Source organism: Talpa europaea (assembly GCF_964194135.1).
Source record: "Talpa europaea genome assembly, chromosome: X".
NCBI classification, from domain to species: domain Eukaryota; kingdom Metazoa; phylum Chordata; class Mammalia; order Eulipotyphla; family Talpidae; genus Talpa; species Talpa europaea.
In genome coordinates this window covers 19,921,362-19,945,312 of record NC_140081.1, presented here as the reverse complement: position 1 = coordinate 19,945,312, position 23,951 = coordinate 19,921,362, and the positions used below count along the sequence as shown (strand labels likewise).

The following is a 23,951-nucleotide window of genomic DNA, read 5'->3' as shown; positions in this document are numbered from 1 at the left end:
TTTGCTTTCCAATTTAGCCTCTGGCTAAAGTCTAAAAATCTCCATACTTTGGCTGATGATTATCTCTCCTTCTTCTAGAGTTATCTCTACCATTTTGTCCTCTTCCCTCTTCTCTATCTAGTTCCTTGAAAGGATAATGCTTTTTCATATCCTGATGGTGATACCTGCTCATTTCATTTTCTGGAATCCTCCATTCCACCTTGTCTGCTTTTATACTCTTAATTGGCTTTCAGAAATCAGCTGAGATGTCACTTAATAATAATAAAAAAAAGCACTGGATTTTCCAAGATAATTCCTTTCCTATATGCTTGAAACACCCTCTGTTTTCCTTATCAGGGGATTTATCTCTCTATCCTGGATATCATGTATTCTTGTGTGGTGTGTTTGTCTGTTTCTCTCACTGTGTTGTAAGGACAAAAGGGTAGGGACTTTTATCTTTTACACAGCTTTATTTCTACTACATAATAGGTGTCAGTATGCTACTACTTGATTTAATATCTTAAAAGAGGAAAAGTTAGATATCCATTTCCTATTGGTGCTATAAAAAATACCAAATATTTAACAGTTAAAAACAACAGAAATGTATTATCTCTCAGTTACTCAGGTCAGCATTCCAAAATTGACCTCAGTGAGCTAAAATCAAGAGACAGCAGAGTTGTGTGTCTTCTGGAAGTTTCAGGGGGAGAATCTGTTTCCTTGTCTTTTGCATTTTCTAGAGACACAATCTTTGGCTCAATACCCTCTTCCTTCATCTTAAAAACGAGGCACCCTGGGACATGACCTTTCCATGATGCCATTGCTCTGATTTTCTCTCTTATGCTGTGTCTTCCCCACTTAATAACCTCTGTGATTATATTGGGCCCATTCCTCCCAAAACAAACCAAACACATGATAATCTCCTTATTAAAATTAGCTGAGTAGCAAATCTAATTCTCCCTGCAATGTTCATTCTCTTTGCCATAATGAAGAGTATTAAAACTATTCAAACTTAACTTATTTTAAAACAAGTATGTTTTAACAAAACCTCTTCTGATTATTAGAACATAGACATGTTTGAAGGAACTGCATAGCACAGGTTAAATCGAATTAATATTTGCAGAGCAGAAAAATGAGTAGAAGTCTGAAAATTACATTTCAGTGTTTATTAACTTGAAATACCTTCATTGAGTGGTACTATGTAACACATTCTATGCTAAGTTCTGGGAAGGCAGTTGTAATCTAGACAGTTGATATCTTGGAAATTAGTTAGGATATAGAAGATGTTATTAAGAACAACTTTTGTAAGATGAACAAGGAAAATTGTATTACACTGATAGGAGATTGAGTCGGAAATAAGGAACCATCTTCGACACTGTTTTTCTCTTCTCTGTGCAGTAATTTAATTATTTTAGACCTCCTCATTATAAAATGACCACGGATGTCACCTTCGATCCTAGCATTGTATAATCCTGTGATCAAAAGCTATCACTGAGATTTAATGGAAAGCAATTTTCATGCCGTTTTCCATTTTATATTCCTCCACTTTGCATTGCCATTTTGTAGCATATTTAATAACATGGTAAATTTATTTTTAAATAAATCCTGAGTTTGGGGCCTTCCTTCATAATGTTCCACAGTATCATATAACCTTATCTAATGTTTACCATTTATCTTGCATGTTTCTCATTTCCTTTTTCTCATATTTTGGTGGAAGCAAAGAATAGACTGACCCTAATAGCTGTTCCTTATTTTTAGAGTCCTCTCTTGAAATGAAATAAACTCGCATTCCTTTATATTTATTCACTGTATTTTTAGAACTGCATCAACTATAACATTCTCTTCTACTCCTGATCTTATATCTTCTGCATCCTTTAGTGATGAGGCTCTTGATTAACATATTGATTAGCACCCAAAGAAATATATTAAAAACGTTTTTCAGACCCAGATTATGATCAACTGTCCTACATAATGAGAAAACATCTTGGTATTACTATAACTGTTTTGGGAACTTATTTTGTCTTAGGTGCTTTCACTCATGTTGCTTTATTTGATTTTTCTCTAAGGGGTCATTTTCTAGAGATTCTCCATGGTCTCAATCTCAGCTCCCTTTGTAATTTCTGCCATAAAGACTTCAACAAAACTCAATTGCTCAAAATGAAGACTCCTTTTGCTTTCTTATCTAATCTGTGCCTTTCACTTACTATCTCCTTTGAAAGATTTATCTTCTCCCTTGCATGTTTTTGCTTTCCTTATCTTTGCTCATCCTTCCACACTCAACCAAGCCATCATCACCTTCAAGAAAATGTCTTCCCTAACAACGTTTTGGCTACATATCCTTTTCTCTGTGCTCCCATAATATCCTTTGAATATCTGTATCTTTGCTTATATACAATGTTTAATGTTTATCTTTAATGTCTATTTTCTACAAGGTTGTAAACTTTGGTAAAGACTGAATCTAGTTTTTCTTCTCAATAACTATTACAGTGACTAACACATATTAAGCATTCTCTAAGTAATTTTGCTATAAATTTTTACATAAATAAATGATTTTATTACATCTTGACAACAGCTCCATGATTTAGAAAGCAATTAATATACTCCTTTCACAAAGAGATTGAGACCTAGCAATTTTAAGGCTATATTCTACTAATTTCTTCACTAGAACTAGAAACCAGCTTTCCTGATTTAAAGTTCTCTCCATTTGACCGGCATCATTTTTGTGCAGTAACCAGCTTTTATGAATCATGAATATCACAATTTAATTATCCTACATTTATAAGGGACTGAGGGTCTCAGGAATATAAAAGTTAGTAACAGGGCAAAAGGTCATCATACTAATCTTAGGAATTATGAAGGACCAGATTTATTGTCTAAAAAAGTGATTTATTAGAAAGGGTTAATTAACTCTTAGAGAAAAATACAACTTTCATGCCATGGTCAAGAGATAATTGAATATGGTTTTCCCCATAGAGAGAACAAAATAAAGTGTTGGTCATTTTTGCAATTTATGAAGAAGTAATTCTTCACTCCTTGACATCTCCAGAGAACAGTTCTCAAGTAAATTTTTCTAAGAGACATTTTCTTCCTTGCTTCTCACATTAATATACCCACGCATATTTTTATTAGTAAAAGGAAATCAGTTATGTGTAATATGTTACTTCAAGCAAAATAAATAATTAAAATTTTAAAAAGAAAATCAGTTATAGGCAAACACTGGAGGAGATGACATAGAATTTGTGCTACCTGATATGATTAATAGGAATATTCAGATAATCATTTCCTTGTAAAACATATTTCACTTTATTCTTTATTATCTTTGCTGCTGATTTCACATGAATATCTTTTACTACAAACTGTGTGCTACAATAATATGTATTTTATTAAAGTATTAAAATAGTCTCTATATCCTATAAAATTTATACATATGTTTATGTATATCAAATTTAACTATGGATATATACCTGATTATACTTAAAAATGGTCAACTTCTGAGTAATAAGAGACATAATGGACATAGATATATTCAAGTATATAAATGTAAATTTTTAGCATAATAAAAATGCAATAAAAATAAAAGGACTATTATCACTTGGGAAAATATATTCAGTTGTTGATTATAGCTAAGTGAGTAGCTCAGTTTACAATAGTGACTCATGGATTTCCTGGTAATGGGAATATTTTATAGGAATGCCTGTGAGCCCCATGAAACTGCATAAATGTGTCTGTATGGGAATTTTTTCTGTAGAGAAAATTAATTATTTTCATTAGATAACCACATCAAGTTGACTACTTTTTTTTTTAACTATTTATTTATTTATACAAGCACTGGGTACAGTCAGAAGCACGGGAGGGTGAGAGAATTCACCAGAGCCATAGCGGGGAGCAGAACAGACAGACTGACAAAATACACTGCTGGGGGGAGCAGCGGGCGGCAGGAGAGGTCTGCGCGCCATGTGGGACCCTCGCCCAGTGGCCGGGGATCGAACTGGTGCTACAGAGGCTGCAGGCAGCTTTGCTGCCCAGCGCTCAACCGCTGCGCCACCAGGGGAGGCTCAAGTCCACTACTTGAAATGTTAACAACTATTGATATATGAACTCATTATAATTAATTTAAAATATCAAATTCATAACAGTCACATGAGCCAAGGCTAGAAACATGTATTTCAACAAAAATAGAACCATGCAGAACAAATAAACATATGAAATATGTTCTTTATTAGTCATCCAACAAATTCAAATTAATGCGTCAACTATATCCTTATATCTAATAAAGTTGTAATCACTTTAAAAACAAAGCTATCAGTTGACATAATCTCATTCTCTCTGTAACTACTAAAAATTGTTATGAACATTGGGAAAGCAATATGGCAGCATTTAGTAACATCATAAAATTTCTATAATATTGACCCAATAATTGAGCCTAAACAGTTATACACAAAATGCTGAAAGAGAATGCATTAAGTTGTTCATTGTAGTGTTATCTCTAATAGCAAACAAAAGGAAAGAGCAACTCATATGGTATTTGTGGCAAAATAAGTGAAAAAAAAAACAGAATATTATTGTGGCTATATAAAAGACATGTTTTTGGAGCATTGTCACATGTAAACACGCAACTTTTGGGTGATTTATAAATGTTAAAAAGTTTGCATAATGTTAATATAGTACATAAATGGAAACACTAAATACCAGTATAGGAGCACTATTATTTAAAATATTAACAAACATATCCAGCGTCTTAAAGAAGGGTTCAGTTTTCAGTTCTGGAAAATTCATTCAGACATGCAGGTTGCACATTGTAAAATCATTCACCTAGATTATTATGTACATAAACCCCCCTGGGTTGTTCAAAATAGACTCTGACTTTATGGTTATTTTGTATTTTTGTTAATATATTCAGTTTTTCTAATTCTGATATCATGTGGCACTCCATATTTATATATATATATATATATATATATAAATTCTAATGTAAATTGGCCAGTGTTGCCATGGTTTTGATTCAAATACTCTAAAATCAAGTTTATCTCTTTCATTTACTAGAAATTGTTCCTTGTGAACTTAATGTGTAAAATGATGACTTACATATGGATTGAGATGACATATATGAAACAGCTTTGTGAAAAGCAAAACACTAATAAATGTCATATAGTTTATTATAATAATAAAATTATATTCATATTCATCATGTTAAAGAAAATAAGTGTTACTATACCAAAATAAACTGTTAGCAGGTAATTCATTAAAGGTGTACTTTTCTTGTATTAAAAGCAAGAGAGTTAACATCCAGTGAAGTTGTTTATATGATGAAGCTCACATTTAGTGCTATTTACATAGTAGATACATAATATTTGCACATAATGTCAAGGTTTCCCTCCTGCTTCAAGGCCTATCTAAAAATCTCTCTCTGTGCATATAATTGAAAACAGTGAAAAATTGCTTTACTACGCACTTTTCACTTAAAAGCATCTGGAACAAATCTTTTCAGATGTCCTCCTACTCAGCTTTTGATGGAGATGGCAGAGTATCTTTTAAAAACCTCTGAATATATGCTTTCAAATGACTCATTTACTCTCTCGTAGCTGACAGATAGGATATGCGTGCACATGTAGGACAAAATAAATAGAATTGCAAATAAGGTCATTAACTTTTAGGAATATATGCATCAACTATTGAGAAATGAATATACAACCAGTTTTCATAAGGGAAGTTAGTGAAAATGGTTAAATTTTGATCATTTGAAATGTTCATTTTTTATATTAAAAAGATAATACTGAATTTATGGGTGAAATATTTAAAAGATATGACATTCGGTTTGATAACAATTAGTATCTGTTTTTATTTATTCACATTTGTCAACAAAGAAAGCCTTCCATATTGTAGATATTATTTATTCTATAAAGTATGGGTCATGCTGATATTTAGTGACATACATAGGAGCTTGTGGGAGAAAGTATTTTGTGATGCTAAATAGATTTTCCTCATCTAGCACAAGAGTTTTTTTTATTGTTTATCTACTGTTATCTCTGGTGTTGCTTTAGAGTATTTACTTATGAATTAAAAATGTGCTTTAAAGATAAACAGATCTTCTTTGTGTATGGATACATTTGTCATGAGAAAATGATTCTTTACTATGTATCATCTATCTTCAGAAGTAGCAACAGAGATTTCCTACAGAAAAATAATATGGGAGCAAATAAGGTTATTTTCGGCATTTCAATGAGGGTTCTTTCGATCCATATAAATAAAATATAAAATCTCTCAATTCTAAATCTCTCTCAGAAGCACTCATTTTATTGACCATTGACTACCATAATTACATTAATTCTAAGATCAGTTTTGACTTCAAAAATAGTATTTTAATAAATCAATGTTGATTTATTATCAATACTGATGAACTTTCTGTTCATTTGACTCAATACTAATTTCCAGTTTAGGAAAAAGAAAGAATAATTTTAGAAATATGAATTCTGCCCCTCTGTTTTGTAATAACTTTCCACACTTATCTCTTGATATAAGAATTCTTTGGGGATATTTCCTTTGAGCATGTATGTAATCCATGAAGAACATCATTTGTATTTCGATTTAAAGTAGGTGAAAAGAGGTACTAGAAATTTTGAAATTGTAGGATCTCCCTTCCTCTAAAGCACTCAAATATTTATTTAGCAAATATTTTCTGAGCTCTTAATTAGTCCAGATAATGTGCTAGCTTCTGGGATGCAAAGATAATTAAGCCATACTCCTGGTCACCAAGAAACCTCTCCTGAAATGGAACAGGAGATGCCAGAAGCCCATGTTAAAGGATGTGTAGCTGTTGCAAAAGAGGGAAAATCATTTTTACATAGAGTAGCTGGAGGGTAAGAGAATAGCTTTACAGAAGAAATGACAAATTATAGATTCTTTTGATTATACTATAGTATCTATTCATTTAGGGGAATAAATAGCATTTTATTCGGAGGAGATTATTTTTCTATAATACTTTTACACAATATTTGAATGAGTTTAGATTCGAACACATCAATTACTTTTCAGATTTCATTTTAGTTTAGAAGACCAATACCGAGATCATTCATGTTTAATCTCATTTATCCATGAATAAGTACTGAATAGAAAATAATGCTTATACATACTAATTCAGTTATTTGTATTGTAAAATATGTGTGATATTTTAAATTGCTTCTTGACTCAATCTTTATTTATTTGATATTATAGATGAAAGAGAAGATGTTCAAAAGAAAACATTCACAAAATGGATAAATGCACAATTTTCTAAGGTAAGGATATTTTATTCTTTTTAAAGACTTACTATAAGTTGCTGAAATTTCAAAGTGTCCACTTTGTTTTTCTCATAGTGTCATTTTTTTAGCTTTGCAAAGCTGGGAATATTATGTTCCCTTTAACTCAAGCAACAGAAAATGTGGTCAAGAGAATTTTTTTTTAATTTGATGAAATGTTTCTTGAGGTCTTCTTAATAGTGTGTTGAGTTCTTCACAGTGTGTTTCTTTCATGGCATCAGTCCTCAGGGATTATCACAGCCATCTTCTATCAAGAGACTATTCCTTGCCACACATTAGAAGAACTTATGAGAGATTTTTATTGTTCTGAAAATGAACATATTTTGTCTTTCTTGGTCTTTACCAACTTAAAGAAAAACTGATATATCTGTCTTGGGTATATTTGATCCCTATCATTTAGAGCAAATATAAAATAATTTAAGTTGGTAGATTCATCCTCTTTATCTGGAGGTATAAATCCATATACTTAATAATATTTATTTATTTTGCAAATAACAACACAAAGTGTTGTTGTAAAACACAGCAAAAGTGAAGTATTTGTATCTTAAAAACTAGCATTAAGAGTGCAATGTAAGGGCATCTATGTGGATTTCAAGGTTTGAAAAACTTGGATTTACAATGAATAATTCTGGGTTTGTGTAGCCATATATACTGAGCACCCATCTAACAAATCAAATCCACATAATGGGAATATAAAGCTAATAAAATGTGGTATCTATAGTCAGGGCTTTAAGAGTTGCAAAATGGTGATCATGGTGAGTTTATGAAGAGTAAGAGTCACTATTTATGAAAATTCCTGACACTCTAATAGATACGAATTACACTCCCTATTGGTCTGACTCATTTTGTAAAAGTGTTGGTAATGAATCCCAAAAAAATCCACCAGGAAATGCAATCTAAAAATGCTCCCCTTACTATTGCAAAAGGTTTTAGAATTTCATCCATTCTTTGTGGTGTTTGATAGCAGAATTGTGTCAGGTACTATTTCTTATATTGGCCAGTTGTAAAGTTATTGAATTTTAACTACTCAATTTTCATTTATATTTACTTACCTAATTAACAATAAGTTGTGATTATAAAACTTTTATATACTTAAAGAGGAACATATATTTCTTAAATCTCAACTTATTTTAACTAAATAGGTAAAATAATTAAAAGAAGAATAAATTATAGCAATAAAATGAAGAACAATAAAGGAAAATTAAGTTCACAAATATTTAGGATAGGAATTCATAATTCTCAGAATATTTACCAGATGGGTATAAAAGGTTTAATTGTTATATCTATTAGCCTCATTAAAATTTCCTTAGCTTTGGAATTTTGAAACAAGTAATAGATATCAGCTTTCAACAAATATACAGACAAATCAGAATTGTAAAGTTATTTTTTTGAAATAGTAAATGTAACATAATAGCCCAAATCTTGCAGTGAAACCAATGAGATAATTTAATTAGATCTATAATCATGACAACCTCTGAATTCTCATTTTCAGAGACCTAAATAGATCATCACTCTCTATATGTTGGCATTTTCAAGTATTGTTTGCCACTACTTATTTGCTATACAAATATGATTTGATATCCTATTTATGAATACATTATTGGCACTGCCTTACAGCAGTTTTTCCCTACCTATATGAGTCCCATCTTTTAAAAATCTGTGGAAATTTATATACATGAATGTGGTGACTTTTTTCTCAACTCCTACTTATTGTACTTTTATAAATGTTCTACCTAAATCTATACAGTTGGATCAGTAAAATAACCATTCTTTCAAATATAGAAATTTCATGTTTGGGTATATCTTAGATATCAGGAACATAGGCAAATGTTTATAAAGGCAGAAGAAAAATTATTTAGAGGTAAAATTTGAGTGTGTGCTTGTTGATTCTTCACTTAGAGTAGTTGAAAAAAATTACCACGTTCTATTTTTTTCTGGTCAAGACTTCAGGTAAGTTACTGTTTTATTTAGACACCTTTACAATAATGAGAAAAGAGAAATGATTGATTGTATTTAAACCATTGGGTTATACCAAAAGATAAACATAATTGTGAGATATCATTGGACATATATTTATCGTGTCACTACATAGCATTCAGCAGAATTCTAGGCCTTTGGAGATACTAAATTAGTTTACAATGAATCATCTTATCCCATGAAACCTACACATTTGGGAGGTGTTGAATAATTGCTTGATGGAGTAGTTCTAAGTGGTCTGTGGGTAGTCAGAGAAAGCACTAAGGGCTGGAATGAATTTGGAAACATTTATGAAGAAAGCTCTACTAAGTGGGCATTTGTAATGGAAGAAGCATCAAAGAGCAAAAGACTTCAGGCTGAGAAAAATGCAGCTGATGGAAGGGAGGAACATGTGTTTTCTTTGAAATCCCAGCAATCATTAGCAGACTAAATATATATGATAAATACATTTTGGTAAATAGTGCAGAAAATTAAATATATGCCAAGTATAGGAAAAGAGGGACAGTTCTGAATAGAAAATGTGTTAAAGAAAACTTTTAAAAGAGAGAAAAAAATTAAAAGTTGTGTGTGTAAAATAGATACAGAAAAACATACATGACAATAATAAAAATGAATATGATGAGGTAAAAGGTTTATTCAATGAGTCATACACATTTGCACACAGGTGTATGCCCCCCCATGTTTATATGTAACATTTGTAAAGCATAGAGAAATAGCAAGATGGTTTCTTTTTATTTTGTAAAACTACATAAGGGATATACTAAGGAAAAAAATGTGATTAAATATAGTCTTATCATTTGTGTCATTTGAAGCCAAATGTACCTTTTTAGTAAATTCAACTGATGTTTTCACTTTCCTAGTACCATTTTAAAATAGGCCCTATCTCTATTTCAAAAATAAGTCTTCTATTATCCTTCGATTCCAAAAATGTCTACTAGAATGTGATTGATCACATCTATTTTATAAAGATAAGTGAACAGTATTTATCTCCACATAAACACAAAGCCACTGCTAGGTTAAGATTAATTCAAGGTAAATATTGTTATTCCTATAACTTGTAGATGTTTTATAATCTTAAAAAAGTTTAGTGTTTACTGTTGTACATATGTTATTCACATTATAAGACCATTGCTCACTCACACAAGTTCATTCATACCAGCTTATATGATGAAAGCACACGTTTGCAAACATGACCAAAATTAATTTTGCCATAAAACTTGCTTGATTTCTGTGTTAGAGAAAAAGCCATCTGCAGAGAAAAATAGTTACTACTAGATCAAATCAAAGATTTAAATCAGCTCCTAATGAGTTAGAGGATTTTGATCCTACACTGGATTTACTGATTCTTTTTTTCTACCTCTAAATTTCTAACTATACTTTTCTATCTGATTCTTTCAAAAGTAGTAAAAAAGTTCATATTTGACTTAATTGAAATAGAAATATAAAGTTAACTCTGTCTATGAACTTCACAAGAGCCTGTGATGTATTTGTGTTTTTGTAGCCATGACATATACGCCTAGGATTCACTCTCTCAGGACAAAAATGAGATGGAATTACTAACATAGTTTTCCCACTAATTTGTCATAATCTACCTTGTAACTACATGAGGTAATGCAAATTAACACTAAAATTATGAATCAGTAAATGAGACTTCTCTGCACAGCAATGTACCATGGTCTTAGGGGGAATCATTACATCCACATTTTATTCATTTTGGAAAGTTAAATATAAAATTCAAATTCTTAGTCTTATTTTCCTTATATGTCCATGTCTCCTTTGTAAGAAAACATATATTGAAAGTATTTTTAATAGTAAAACCTAAACATAAAATATTCACACTAATGTAATAGTATATTTTCTGAATCAAAGAAATAATATATTTATGCAATTTTTGTCTTCATACCTGCTCATTTCTTTCTTAAACATGGTTTTAGCTCAGTTTTCTGGGTGGAATGGGGAGAATAGAATATTCGTGTTTTATTACCCTGCCACATACTCTATGTCAATCCATGACCTCAACACAATGCACATACAAACACACAAACACACAAACATGCACACACACTCAGTAAACATGTTGCATTTTTAAAGTGAACTATACAGTTTCTTTATATAAAAGAAAAATATTGGGACATAGAAGCAAAACACTGTTTCAGTGAAAGAGGTAACAATATTGTGTACCTTTCTTCTCTGTGTATGTATGTTTCACATTCTTGTATAACTACTATACAAGGGGCCTGAAAAAATAGAGCAGAGCTGTTGTATCATAGAAGGTTCACCATAGGTATAAACTGACCACTATGTCCCTGGCTTCCTCTTTCTCCCTACTCCGTGGTGTCAGAAAGAATTAGATCACTACAGAGTCTGAAGAGTAGTGATTTATGTCTCTATATCATGATAAACAGCCCTTACAAAGCTTTGGTAACACTTAAATGTATTTGATGCAAATGTTCTGGTGCAGGAAACTATAGAAATCCTCATTTCTGATAGAGTGAAGATAGGGAAATTTTTTTTAAGATTTATTTTTATTTATTTACACATATAAGAACTGGGTGTAGGTCAGAGGTGCAGGAGTGAGAGAATTCCTCAGAGACAGAACAGGCAGATCTACTGAAATACACTGCTGAGGGGAGCAGCGGAGAAGACAGGAGAAGTCTGCCCTGCTCTGGCTGGCCGGGAATTGAACCCGCACAGCAGAGGCTACAGAAAGCTTGACAGCGCTGCGCTCAACCCGCTGCACCACTGGGGAGGCCCTCTTTTTTTTTTTTAAGAATCATTTATTTATGCATACAAGAACTGGGGTGTAGACCAGAGGTGCAGGGGTGAGAGGATTCTTCAGAGTCAGAGTGGGGAGCAGAACAGGCAGATTACTGAAATACACTGCTGAGGGGAGCAGCGGGCAAGATGAGAGAGGTCTGCTGCACCATGTGGATTGCTCCCTGGCCAGTGGGGGATCAAACTCATGCTGCAGTGGCTGCTGATAGCTTCATAGTTCTGTGTCTTTAACCCATGCACCACCAGGGAGACCCCGTTCTGAAATATCTTATGAGAAAATTAGAATTATTGATTGCTATACTTACATATGTGGTGTGGTCTCAGTGGCAAATATATGTAGATAACAAATGTAAATATTTACCAATTAGCAAAATTGTTGTTAGAAAAAACCAATTATCTGTAGCTGATATGCAAATGTATTAGATATCTTATTTGTTTTGTTTTATGGCTCTGCATGACTTTCTTTTTTTTTTAAGATTTATTTATTTATACAAGCACTGGGTACAGTCAGAATCATGGGAGGGTGAGAGAATTCACTAGAGCCAGAGTGGGAAACAGAACAGGTAGACTGATGAAATACACTGCTGAGGGGAGCAGCGGGGTGCAGCAGGAGAGGTGTGCGCACCATGTGGGACCCTCACCGGTGGCTGGGGATCGAACCGGCACTGCAGAGGCTGCGGGCAGCTTTGCAGCCCAGCGCTCAATCGCTGCACCACTGTGGAGGCCCTCTGCATGACTTTCTAGTGAAATAACATATTGACTTGGGTGAATTTTTATTTTGGAAAGAATTGAGAATTGTTTGTACTCTGGTACCATATCACAGAAATCAAAGGCTTTTAAAATAAATTTTCAACATTTAACAATATCTTTGAAGGCCAACAATTTGGCAGGTATACTATTATACAATGACAACATGTTTTTTTCCTAAAAGATTATAATCTGAAAGAGGAAACAGTTATATAAATAATTGGAATAAATATGACCTCTAATGTAATAGAAGTGTCCATGGAAACATAGAAAAAAGAATGACTAATTGCTTGGAGAGGAGAATGGGTTTTTGAGAAGAGATGACATTTAATCTGAGGTTGTCCATGCAAAGACAAAAATTTTTTAAGTATTTTAGTATGTTTTCATGGTGATAAAATTTTCAACTCCTGGAATTTATTCTCAGGGTAATAAATTAATGAATAAATTTTTTTTAAACTTTTTTTTTTATAGAGGCATGTTTTTATTTATTTATTATATTTGTTTGTTTGTTTTGTTTATACATGCACTGGGTACAGTCAGAAGCGCGGGAGGGTGAGAGAATTCACCAGAGCCAGAGTGGGGAGCAGAGCAGGCAGAGGGACTGAAGTACACTGCTGAGGGGAGCAGCGGGTGGCAGGAGAGGTCTGCGCACCATGTGGGATCCTCCTCCGGTGGCCGGGGAGCAGCCGGGGATCGAACCGGCGCCGCAGAGGCCGCAGGCAGCTTCGCAACCCAGCGCTCAACCGCTGCGCCACCGGGGAGGCCCTGAATAAATAAAATTTGGGGCCTCCCTGGTGCCACAAACAGTTAAGTCTCAGCACTGTGAATCTATCGGCAGCCACTGCAGCACAAGTTCAATCCCCGGCCAGAAAGCTACCCACATAGGTCACAACAGACCTCTCTTTTCTCACCTGCTGTTCCCCCAAGTAGTATATTTCAGTAGATATGCCTGTTCTGCTCCCTACTCTGTCTCTGTGAATTCTCTCACCCCCATCCCTGCACCTCTCACCTACCCCCCAGTTCTTGTATACTTAAATAAATAAAATAAATCTTTAAAAAAATAAAAATTAATAAAATTTGAAAAAAATAGAGAAAATAAGTGTGCCTGCATCAGTGCATGTGTGTACAAGCATGTTTGCATGTATGTATGTAAACCCAGAATATCTGCACAGTAGTTAACTTGATCTTTGCCTCTCCTATCTCCTAGGGCTACAGATCAAGTAGATACCAGCTCCATTTACCAATAGTTTCCTCATTCATAGCAATTACTATGTTGATTGCATTATAATTATTGTTTACATATGTTTTACATCTACTAACTGAACTCCTTGTGGGTCTGAACCATGACTCAGTTATCACTGTGTACTTAGTCTAGAGCATACTCTCTTGGTGTACAATGATTTTCAATAAATAGTTGTTGAAAAAATGGAAATAAGGAAGAAAGGGAGCAAAGAATTTTTAAAAAGTTGGTCATGTAGCCATTATCTCAGTTCTTTCTTCTGTCAGGACTTTCTCCTTCTTCTTCTTTCACATCCTCAAACATCACCTCTACCTAAGGCCAAACACTGACCTTACCACTTAGAAAGCACTCATGAAATTATTTTTGAATATACTACTTTGAAATATGCATTCGTAAGACTGAGTTCAAGATCCATATTTCTAAGTGCTTACATTACCTACCCACAAAGCTATGACAAAGTCTTGAGCTGAGGCCAGGATGTTACAAATGGAGATGATCAGGCTGCGTAGATGGAAAAAAATAGGCTTTAGTTAATGGTTGGGAAAGTGATGCCGAAATGCATGTGATGAGTGCAAAACACTGTCTCAGGACACTAGGCAGATATGGATACCCTACATCTGGAGAAATGAGAGAAAAAGAAGAGAGGGACATGTTTGAGGCTCCTGATTACTTTGATTTTAGATGTTAAGATTTTTCATTTAATGTAATTGTGAGGCATTCAAGAAATCAGTATGAGGGCAAGCATTGAAGTCAGAAGCCTGAGTTTTAATTCCCAGTTCACCACTTAGTATGTGTAAACTTGAGTGAATTACTAAACCTCTCTAATCCTCAACTTCCCCTTCAAATATTTATTTAAAAGATGTTCTACATGCAGCACACATATAATTATACCTGATGCATGGTAAGCATTCAATTAGTGTTGGTTATTATTGTTTGGATTCCTGTGAGGGCAAGAGGAATTGAAATCCTGTGAGAAGAATGTTTAAGGCTGGCGTTTGTCTGACAGGTTTATATTTTGCTGAGTGGGGTGTGAGAGCTGATGGATTTTGGTTACATAATGTTTTGCTTAATGTGCTATGGGAATTGAATGAATCCTCATGATTTTCTTTGAGGAATTGTAGTCACTTCTGTCTTACTTTCTGTGGATTTTCATTAAAATTCTCCCACAATTTTCTTCTGCTTCTTCCATTGTTCTTGATTATATAGAAAAAAATAAGCAAATAATAAACTGAAAAGATATGCCAATGAAAGAGTAGGAGATAAGAGAAGACATACAAAATTATAAAGAGGGTGGCGATCTTATACCTCTACATCATTCAATATTGTAAACCAATGTTACTACAATAAAAACATAATAAAAGTTAAAATAAACATAATTCAAAATTTAAAACTGGACTGGGAGGTAGGATATCCCTGTTAAATTTTAATTGGAAGTTTCGATTAAACTATTTATTAAAATGTATTTTCTAAAGATACATTTCCTATCAACTAAGAAGGATTGGCAGCCACGAGCTCACCTAACAGTCAGATGTTCATTGAAAAATATCATTCCACATGAAAAGGAATCACAGTTCATTGAAGGAATATTTGATTTCTGATTCTGGGCAGAGAACTCAGTGGATGAGCTTGAGGATTCTAGTCTTGCCATAATGCAAGGAAGAGCTTCCCAAAATTTGCTAACCTTTTTTTTCTGTTCTCATTGTGCTTATAGTTGTACACCATTATTAAGGTTCCCTTTCCCCCTTTTTTCATGGGCAGTTTTTTGACATTTTAAACATATATTTACACATTCATACTAACATGTAGTTCTGATATTGATGGGAAATACATACACTTAGTAACAGCAGATGTTGGTTTAGATTTTCTCTAATGGTCTGTTCGGGAATCTGAAGTATTATTATGACCCCTTTAAAGGTTGGAAATGTATGATTTCAGTATGCCAGTTTTCAAGTAAAATTGATTGAGCCTTTACCTTTTAGGAATAAAGGCAAGACGGAATGTTTCATATTCCTGATTTGTATTCTAACTGACTTCTAAAAAATTGAATGTAGTTATGGAATGTCAGTAATATTCCCTTGATGCTTAGGTATGCCTATATAGTATGCACATATATGCTGAAAGAGTCAGTTCAAATGAAGATTGCTTCTAGTAATATTCTCAATGAGCTTAGTAACTAGTGTATTACGGTAGTAGACATTGGATATTTATTCAGAGCCTAGCTATAAGGCACTTTGATATATCCCCTGAAGAATAAAGCTAAGTCATCTAAGTCAATAAACCACGTTTAGATAAAAACAAAATCAGATTAGAGATTATTAAGCATATTATTAAGCTGATGGTCTCCAATCCTAAACAATTAAATTAAATGAATGTTTCATTTAGTGTCTTTTCTATTTTAATTTAGTTATAGATTATCTAATACACAATCTGGAGTTGTAAAACAAATAGTGCTAACTTACAAAACAATGATAGCTTTCTTCTGCTCTCCAAAATATGTACAGTCGTATTTTTTATTTGTTTATTTGTTCTTGGAGTTGTTTTTTTCTTATTATTTTCAATTAGGTAATGTTGGTTTACATTGTTGTTTGTATTTTGGGAGTATAGGACCCCCCCCACTTTCAAGTGTTATCGCCATAGTGCATCCACCACCATGGTACTTATATTTCACCAAATGTGGCCATTGTGATCCCTTCTCACCTTGCTCTTGCCCCTCCTCCCTTCCCCTCTGAGTTCCTCAGTTCTATAATCTATTTTCTAGGGTTAGTTTTTAAGTTTGGCTTTGTTTATTTTTTTCTATATTCATCATCAGAAAGATATCATCGTCATGAATAGCACGTGCTGTTTGCTGTCTTTGGTAGAGGAGGAAATATATTCTCCTGTGTTCAATTTTTGGATTGTCTGTGGCAAAGGTCTATAGGAATATTTTTTTTTTCATGTTGTTGAGGGGAAAAAAAATCACACATGGATATTATGGTCTAACTGTGTTGGACTACTATTTTTTTTTTAATTATGCTTCTACCTTCTAAGTAGAAAATGAAAAAACAATGGGTTACAGGTGCTGGGTCTATGTGCTAGAATCATTTCTGCCATTTGCAAAGTATTTTTCACTTCTTGAGCATGAAGAGAAGCAAAAAATGAATGTATAGGCAGTGTTATGTTGTTAAAAATAAATTAGGAAGACTATGGGATGCAACACAGGAGTGTAATTTTAGTCCTCTCACAAAATTTATGGTAAACTTCATTAATATAGTATCCAAAGAACATGAAATCATCAATTCAAAAATTATATGTTCTACAATATTTTATTGCAGAGTTATTTACAATAACTGAGACATGGAAACTACCTAAGTGTCCACTGATAGAGACATTAGATCAAGAAGATGTGGCCTGTCCACACACTGGAATACTATTCACACATAAGGAAAAAAGAGATGCTGCCATTTACAGCAAAATAAAAAGAATTAGAGAGAATTGTGAGTAGTAAAGCAAGTGAGGATGAAAAAAAACAAAATTGGGCATTTACATAGTGGATGATTCAACAAACCAAAATATTTTTGAAACTAGTAGACACTAGTAAACAAAGTGGGGTTCTTGAGATTAAGAGAGAAGAGAAGGGAAAAAGGGTTACAGGGGTGATGGTTGGGGGGATCTTCTTGGAGACAGATTTTTATTCAATTCAGGAAGGATCTCTTTCTTGGTTATCATTAGAAACAAGAAATTTGAACTTACAAATGTCAGTAAATATTTATGTCTTGGAGAAAGTAATGAACTAAAAAATAAGAAACAAGTGTCTATTAAAAAAGACCTTACTAATGTTAAGGTGAATGTCGACATCCCTGTTTTTAAGAATGTCAGAAGAGATTAAAAATGGAAATAAAAAGATGTCAAAGAAACTGTTTTAGATTCCATAAAGTGGAAAGGAGAACAATGATGAGGCTATCGAGGTGACAGTCCTATGAGAAAAGTCAGAAGAACTGGAGGTGTTCAAAGTAGAAAATACACTAAGTGATACCTTTCTCATGTTCATTATTTGAGCATATTGGTTTTATTTTGTCTGATTCCATTTTTATGGAGTCAGATTTTCATTAGGTTTTATATACCTGTGGAATTAATGTTATGTAGGAAGGAATTGGTTGAACACAAGAAAGACAGTTTCTGACAGAATAATACACAATGGAAGGTGGTTGCCAAGGAACCATCTACATTTTCTCTACAAAGGAAAAATAGTTTAACAACTCTCAATGTCTAAACCGCCTGAATAATAATGTGAAGGTTGGAGCGGGGGGTGGGGGGGTTAAGAGTAGTTTTCCATATTTACAAAAGACGGAGGAAAGCATGTGTTTTCCAGAACTAAGTTTATATATTTAATTGTACTCTGTTCCTGAAGCTGAGTGTCCCTGTTTCCAAATTATTGCCAGTCACCGCAGCCCTGCTCAATTCACAAGCGTTGCCAGAACACCACTGCCCTTGAATTCCAAGAAATGGGCACAGAAATCTTCTTACATTTCCTAATTCTACTCGTCTATTCTTCCTAATAGGCAGGACTCATCATCTGCGGTTCTTAAAACATCATTCATAAGGTCACATTATGGTTAATCCTCCTCTTTGTTTTTGAAAGGGAATCTAGTCTGAGTACAAAAAATTTTGTCACACCGGAGCAGGAGGAAGGGAAAGGATACAGCTTGCGGGTGGAGAGTGACTGGACATTTGGTGGTGGGTGTATTGTGTCGTGTCCAGTTGCTGAGGTGAGAAACTATATGACTGAAACCTCTAAGTGTTGTAAACTGTTACTTCAAAAAAAATAGTCAAATAGTTGGCAAAATATTTAATCTTGTCAGATAATTCAGTTCCTATAGCAGGTTTTTTTTTTAATATTTATTTATATATGCATACAAGAACTGGGGCACAGGCCAGAGGTGTGGGAAAGTGAGAGGATTCACCAGAGACAGAGTGGGGAGCAAAACAGGCAGACTGACTGAAATACACTGCTGAAGGGAACAGAACAGGCAGACTGAAATACACTTCTTTTTTAATTTTCTTTACATTTTTGAAGATTTTATTTTATTTTACTTTTAAATATTAATTTTTAATTTTTTTACATCATTGTTCATTTTTAAACAATATTTGTTTCCCCCCAACCCTCAGGTGTAGTCCCCATAGAGTTTCCTTCCCCAATGTACCCGTGCACCATCACCTCAGTCCCCTGTGCTCCTCCCTCCCTCCCTCTGATCCCTCTCCCTCCTCCTCCCCTGCAGGTTGTCTCTGATTTATAATTGTCCATTTTTGCTTTGTTGTGTTTTGTACTGTTATTATTATTTTTACACTGATGTCTTATCGGGTTCCCCTATATTCCTGCTATAAGTGAAACCATCCGATATTTTTCTTTTTCCTTCTGGCTTATTTCACTGAGCATCATTCCTTCTAGCTCCATCCACGTTGCTGTGAATAGCATGAGTTTATCTTTTTTGATTGCTGAATAATATTCCATTGTGTATATACACCACATCTTCTTGATCCAGTCATCTATTTTTGGGTGTTTGGGTTGTTTCCAGGTTTTACCTATTGTAAATAGTGCTGCAATAAACTTAGGTGTACAGGTGTTCTTTTGAATCACTGTTCTTGTGTCCTTTGGATAGATCCCTAGGAGTGGAATTGCTGGTAGCTCCATTTTCAGTAGACTGAGGAGCCTCCACACAGCTTTCCATAGTGGTTGGATCAGTTTGCACTCCCACCAGCAATGTAGGAGAGTTCCTTTTTCACCACATCCTTTTCACCCCAGTCAACTGATAAGGGACTGATCACAAAGATATACAAAGAACTCACATGACTCAACAAAAACAAAATAAACAATCCAGTCAAGAAATGGGCAGAACTTAAAAGACATTTCTCCAAAGAGGAAATGTGAATGGCCAACAGGCATATGAAAAAATGTTCAACATCCCTTATGATCAGGGAAATGCAAATCAAAGCCACATTGAGATACCACCTTACACCAGTAAGAAAAGCACATATCAGGCCTCCCCAGTGACGCAGTGGTTGAGCGCTGCATTGCCAAGCTGCCCGCAGCCTCTGCAGCGCCAGTTCGATCCCCGGCTGCTCCCCGGCCTCCGGAGGAGGGTCCCACATGGCGCGCAGACCTCTCCTGCTGCCCGCTACTCCCCTCAGCAGTGTACTTTGGTCCTTGTGCCTGCTCTGCTCCCCGCTCTGGCTCTGGTGAATCCTCTCACCCTCCCGCGCTTCTGACTATACCCAGTGCTTGTATAAATAAATAAATAAATCTTTAAAAAGAAAAAAAAAAGAGTAGCACATATCAAAAAAAAAAAAAACATGAAATACACTTTTGAGGGGAGCAGCAGGCAAGGCAGGAGAGGTCTGCTGCATAATGTGGGTCACCTCTCTGGCAGGTAATCGAACTTGTGCTGCAGTGGCTGTGAATCACTTCATAGTGCTGTGTCTTAACCACTTGCACCACCAGGGAGGCCTCCTATCAGATAATTTTTATCAGGGAGTCATGTGGCTCCATTGTTTATCTTATCAGTAAGGTATTATTAGAAGTATACCTGGAACACAGTAGGTTCACAATAAATATTGTCACATAACTAATGAATGAGGGAGTAATGGTGGATTTTATCAAAGGAGAAGGTTATTAACCCTGAGAAGTTTGGCAATGTTGTCCAATAAAAATATAATGTAAGCTATTTATGTAATTTTAAATTTTCTTGTAGTCACATTTAAAAAGTAAACAAGAAACTCATAAAATTGTTTTAATAATATATTTTACTTAACCCTAGATAGCCAAAATATTATCAATGCAACATGTAATAAATACATTATTATTATTTTTAAAAGATTTATTTATTATGCATACAAGAACTGGGGTACAGGCCAGAGGTGTGGGAGGTGATAGGATTCACCAAAGACAGACCGGGGAACAGAACAGACAGATAGACTGGAGTACACTGCTGAGGGGAGCAGCGGGCGAGTCAGGAGAGGTCTGCTGCACCATGTGGGTATCTCCCTGGCTGGCCGGGGCTCGAACTCACACCGCAGAGGCTACAGACAGCTTCACAGCACTGCGCTCAACCCCTTGTGCCACCAGGGAGGCCCATATAATAAATATATTAATGGTTAAAGGGATAATTTACAGTTTTTTTGTACTGCCTTTTAAAAGTTCATTGTGCATTTTGTAGTTGCAACACATCTCAACTTGGAATATTACATTTTAAGTGCTCAATAGCCACATGTAGGTTGGAGTTACGATATTGTACAGCATAGCTATAGAGGAATTTTAAAATATCGTTACCAAATAAGTAAGGGACTTGGATTATTTCGACCAGCATCTCATGGGCCAGACCCAGTCCATGGTTCAAACTAACTGCAAGGGTGACTAGAAATTGTTGCTAAATTGGAATCTTCAAGAACCCATTGGTAACATAACCTAAGTTGACTCAGATAATACATTCTCTAAAATCTAAATAATTAAATCAAACATTCATAGTATTTATAACATGGAATAATATTTTCATTTAACTATCAGCAAACCATATTCAATAGAAAAAGAAAATACAAATTTAAGTCAGCAGAATTTTTTTTTTATTTTTTTAAGACATTTATTTTTTTCTTATACAGTACCTGGGGTACAGGCTAGAGGTGCAGGAGGGTGAGAGGATTCCACCAGAGACAGAGTGGGGAGCAGAATAAGCAGACGACAGAAATACACTGCTGAGGGGAGCAGCGGGTAAGACAGGAGAGGTCTGCTTCGCCATGTGGGATTCTCACCGGCTGGTGGGTATCAAACTGGCACTGCAGTGGCTGAGGATAGCTTCACAGTGAGGCGCTCAACTGGCTGCACCACTGGGGAGGCCCAGTGGAGTCAGCAGAAATTTTTAAGCTGTATTTTTGTTGTAAAATATTTCATGTTTCTGCTCCATAAAACTAATTAAGGAATGCAATTATAATTTTAAGAAAAGATTCTCTGACAATTCTTCACAAATGCTAAGAATTCCAATTCCATCATTAAATGCTAATTCTTTAGAAATTGGTGCTTTCCTCTCAAAGATTTATTTATTTTTTTTAATAACTTACTCCTTTTAATGAAGCACCATTGTTTACACCCTTGTTCATTGTTTGACAGTATAAGATCTTTGCTCTGAAGTATGGTCACCATAGCCCTCCCACCACCCAAGCACCCAGAGAGAAAGATCACAATATATACTAAAAAAAAAAGATAAATTTACTTTCTTTAAAATATCAAGATATTTTTTGGCCTCCCTGGTGGTGCAAGGGGTTAAGATGCAACCTATGAAGCTATCTGCAGCCACTGCAAGATGAGTTTGATCCCCCACTGGCCAGGGAGCAACCCACATGGTGCAGCAGACCTCTCCTGATTCACCTGCTGCTCCCCTCAGCAGTGTAATTCAGTCAATCTGCCTGTTCTGTTCCCCGCTCTGTCTCTGGTGAATCCTCTCACCCCCACACTTCTGGCCTGAACCCCAGTTCTTGTATGTGTAAATAAATAAAACTTAAAAAGATAAAATATCAAGATATTTCAATGGAAATAAGTTGCAAGTTAATTAAATATTTTATAATAATTTTTGTAATATTTATTTTGAAAGAGTTATGTAACATTTTCTCAGGAGTGCTCTCAATTTTAGCTCTGTGTTGACAGATGTAACCATTTTATAGAAAAATGAAAGTATAAAGCAGGTAGTTTAGATAATCCTGTAATAATTACAGGCTGAATGTGTTTTTTCCAAATCAGGTAAATTTAAGAAAAAACTTTTAAAAGCTTCTTGTTCTTACTAATCAGACTCATCAGGTAACTTTTCTTCTGTTAAATAATCATTCAGTAATTAAGTTGACTGGGTAATACAAACTATTTTGGTATTTTTATTCATGTTATTCAAAAATGGAATTGGATGCCTTTGAAAACAATATTAAAACTTTCACACAATATTGAAATATTTATTAGATCACTTTTAAAATAACAAGAATCACAAATCTTTCTTTAATATTGTAAATAATAATTTTCCACTTTGATTGAACTGCTTTTTTCTTCATTTTATCTGAAAAGTTCTACTGAGAGCTTTAAAAACATATTTGGTGGTACTACTTAAAGTGTGATTTACACTCCTCCTCATTATTTAATCTTTGAAATGATACTTTATCATTGCTTAAATCAGTGTGGGTATGTTGAACAAGGTTTGAGAGGCACTCTATAGGACTGAGTCATTAGCCTGTAATTTTACAGTGAAGTACTATAGTTTTATTACTTTGAAAAAATAATGACCTTGCAATTGACTGTTATATTTAACATTTTTATCTCAACTTTACCACCATTAAATATAACTGTTTGCATTGACCACAAAAGAAAGTAGAAAATCACTGGGTCATAGTTTAATCCAATTCAATTTAAATTTAACAAAGATACCCATACTTAGCAATTTACCAAATCAAAGGCCAGAGTTAAGTTACACTCAAAACTGTGTTAATTTGGGAGTAATTAGCCTTAAAAATTAGGGCATTATTCTGAGGGTGCTAAAGCTCTTTCAAGAGATTATTATATGGAATCTAATATTTTTCAAGGGTTGGATGATTTATGAAGTCTAAGCTATTACCTAACAGTCAATTCTGTTATTGTACCTACTGTCCAAGAATTTATGAATAGATCTTATTTCACTTGGTCTACCTCAGAGCATAGGATCACAGTCTTCATCAACGGCAGTATAAAGGCTAGTCCCCACCAAAAATTTTGGCTATTATATAAAAAAATCACACGAACACCTTGCCTACCAATGGTGAAAACACCCATCTTGTTTTTTTTTTTAAAGATTTATTTATTGATGATGCATAAAAGAGCTGGGGTACAGGCCAGATATGTGGGGTTGGGGGGCGCTCAGAGGATTCACCAGAGACAGTGGGGAGCAGAATAGGTTGTGGAT

The 23,951-nt window shown here is 34.4% G+C and overlaps 1 protein-coding gene across 1 annotated transcript in view; it reads left to right on the top strand.

The window, feature by feature from the left end:
* DMD (dystrophin) overlaps window positions 1-23,951 on the top strand; it is a gene marked incomplete at both ends in the record, with an annotated part of 1,915,324 nt that overhangs the window by 168,564 nt on the left and 1,722,809 nt on the right. Inside the window, 1 exon segment of the mRNA XM_084258879.1 lies at window positions 7,189-7,250. Coding sequence (XP_084115005.1) covers window positions 7,189-7,250 — 62 coding nt within the window.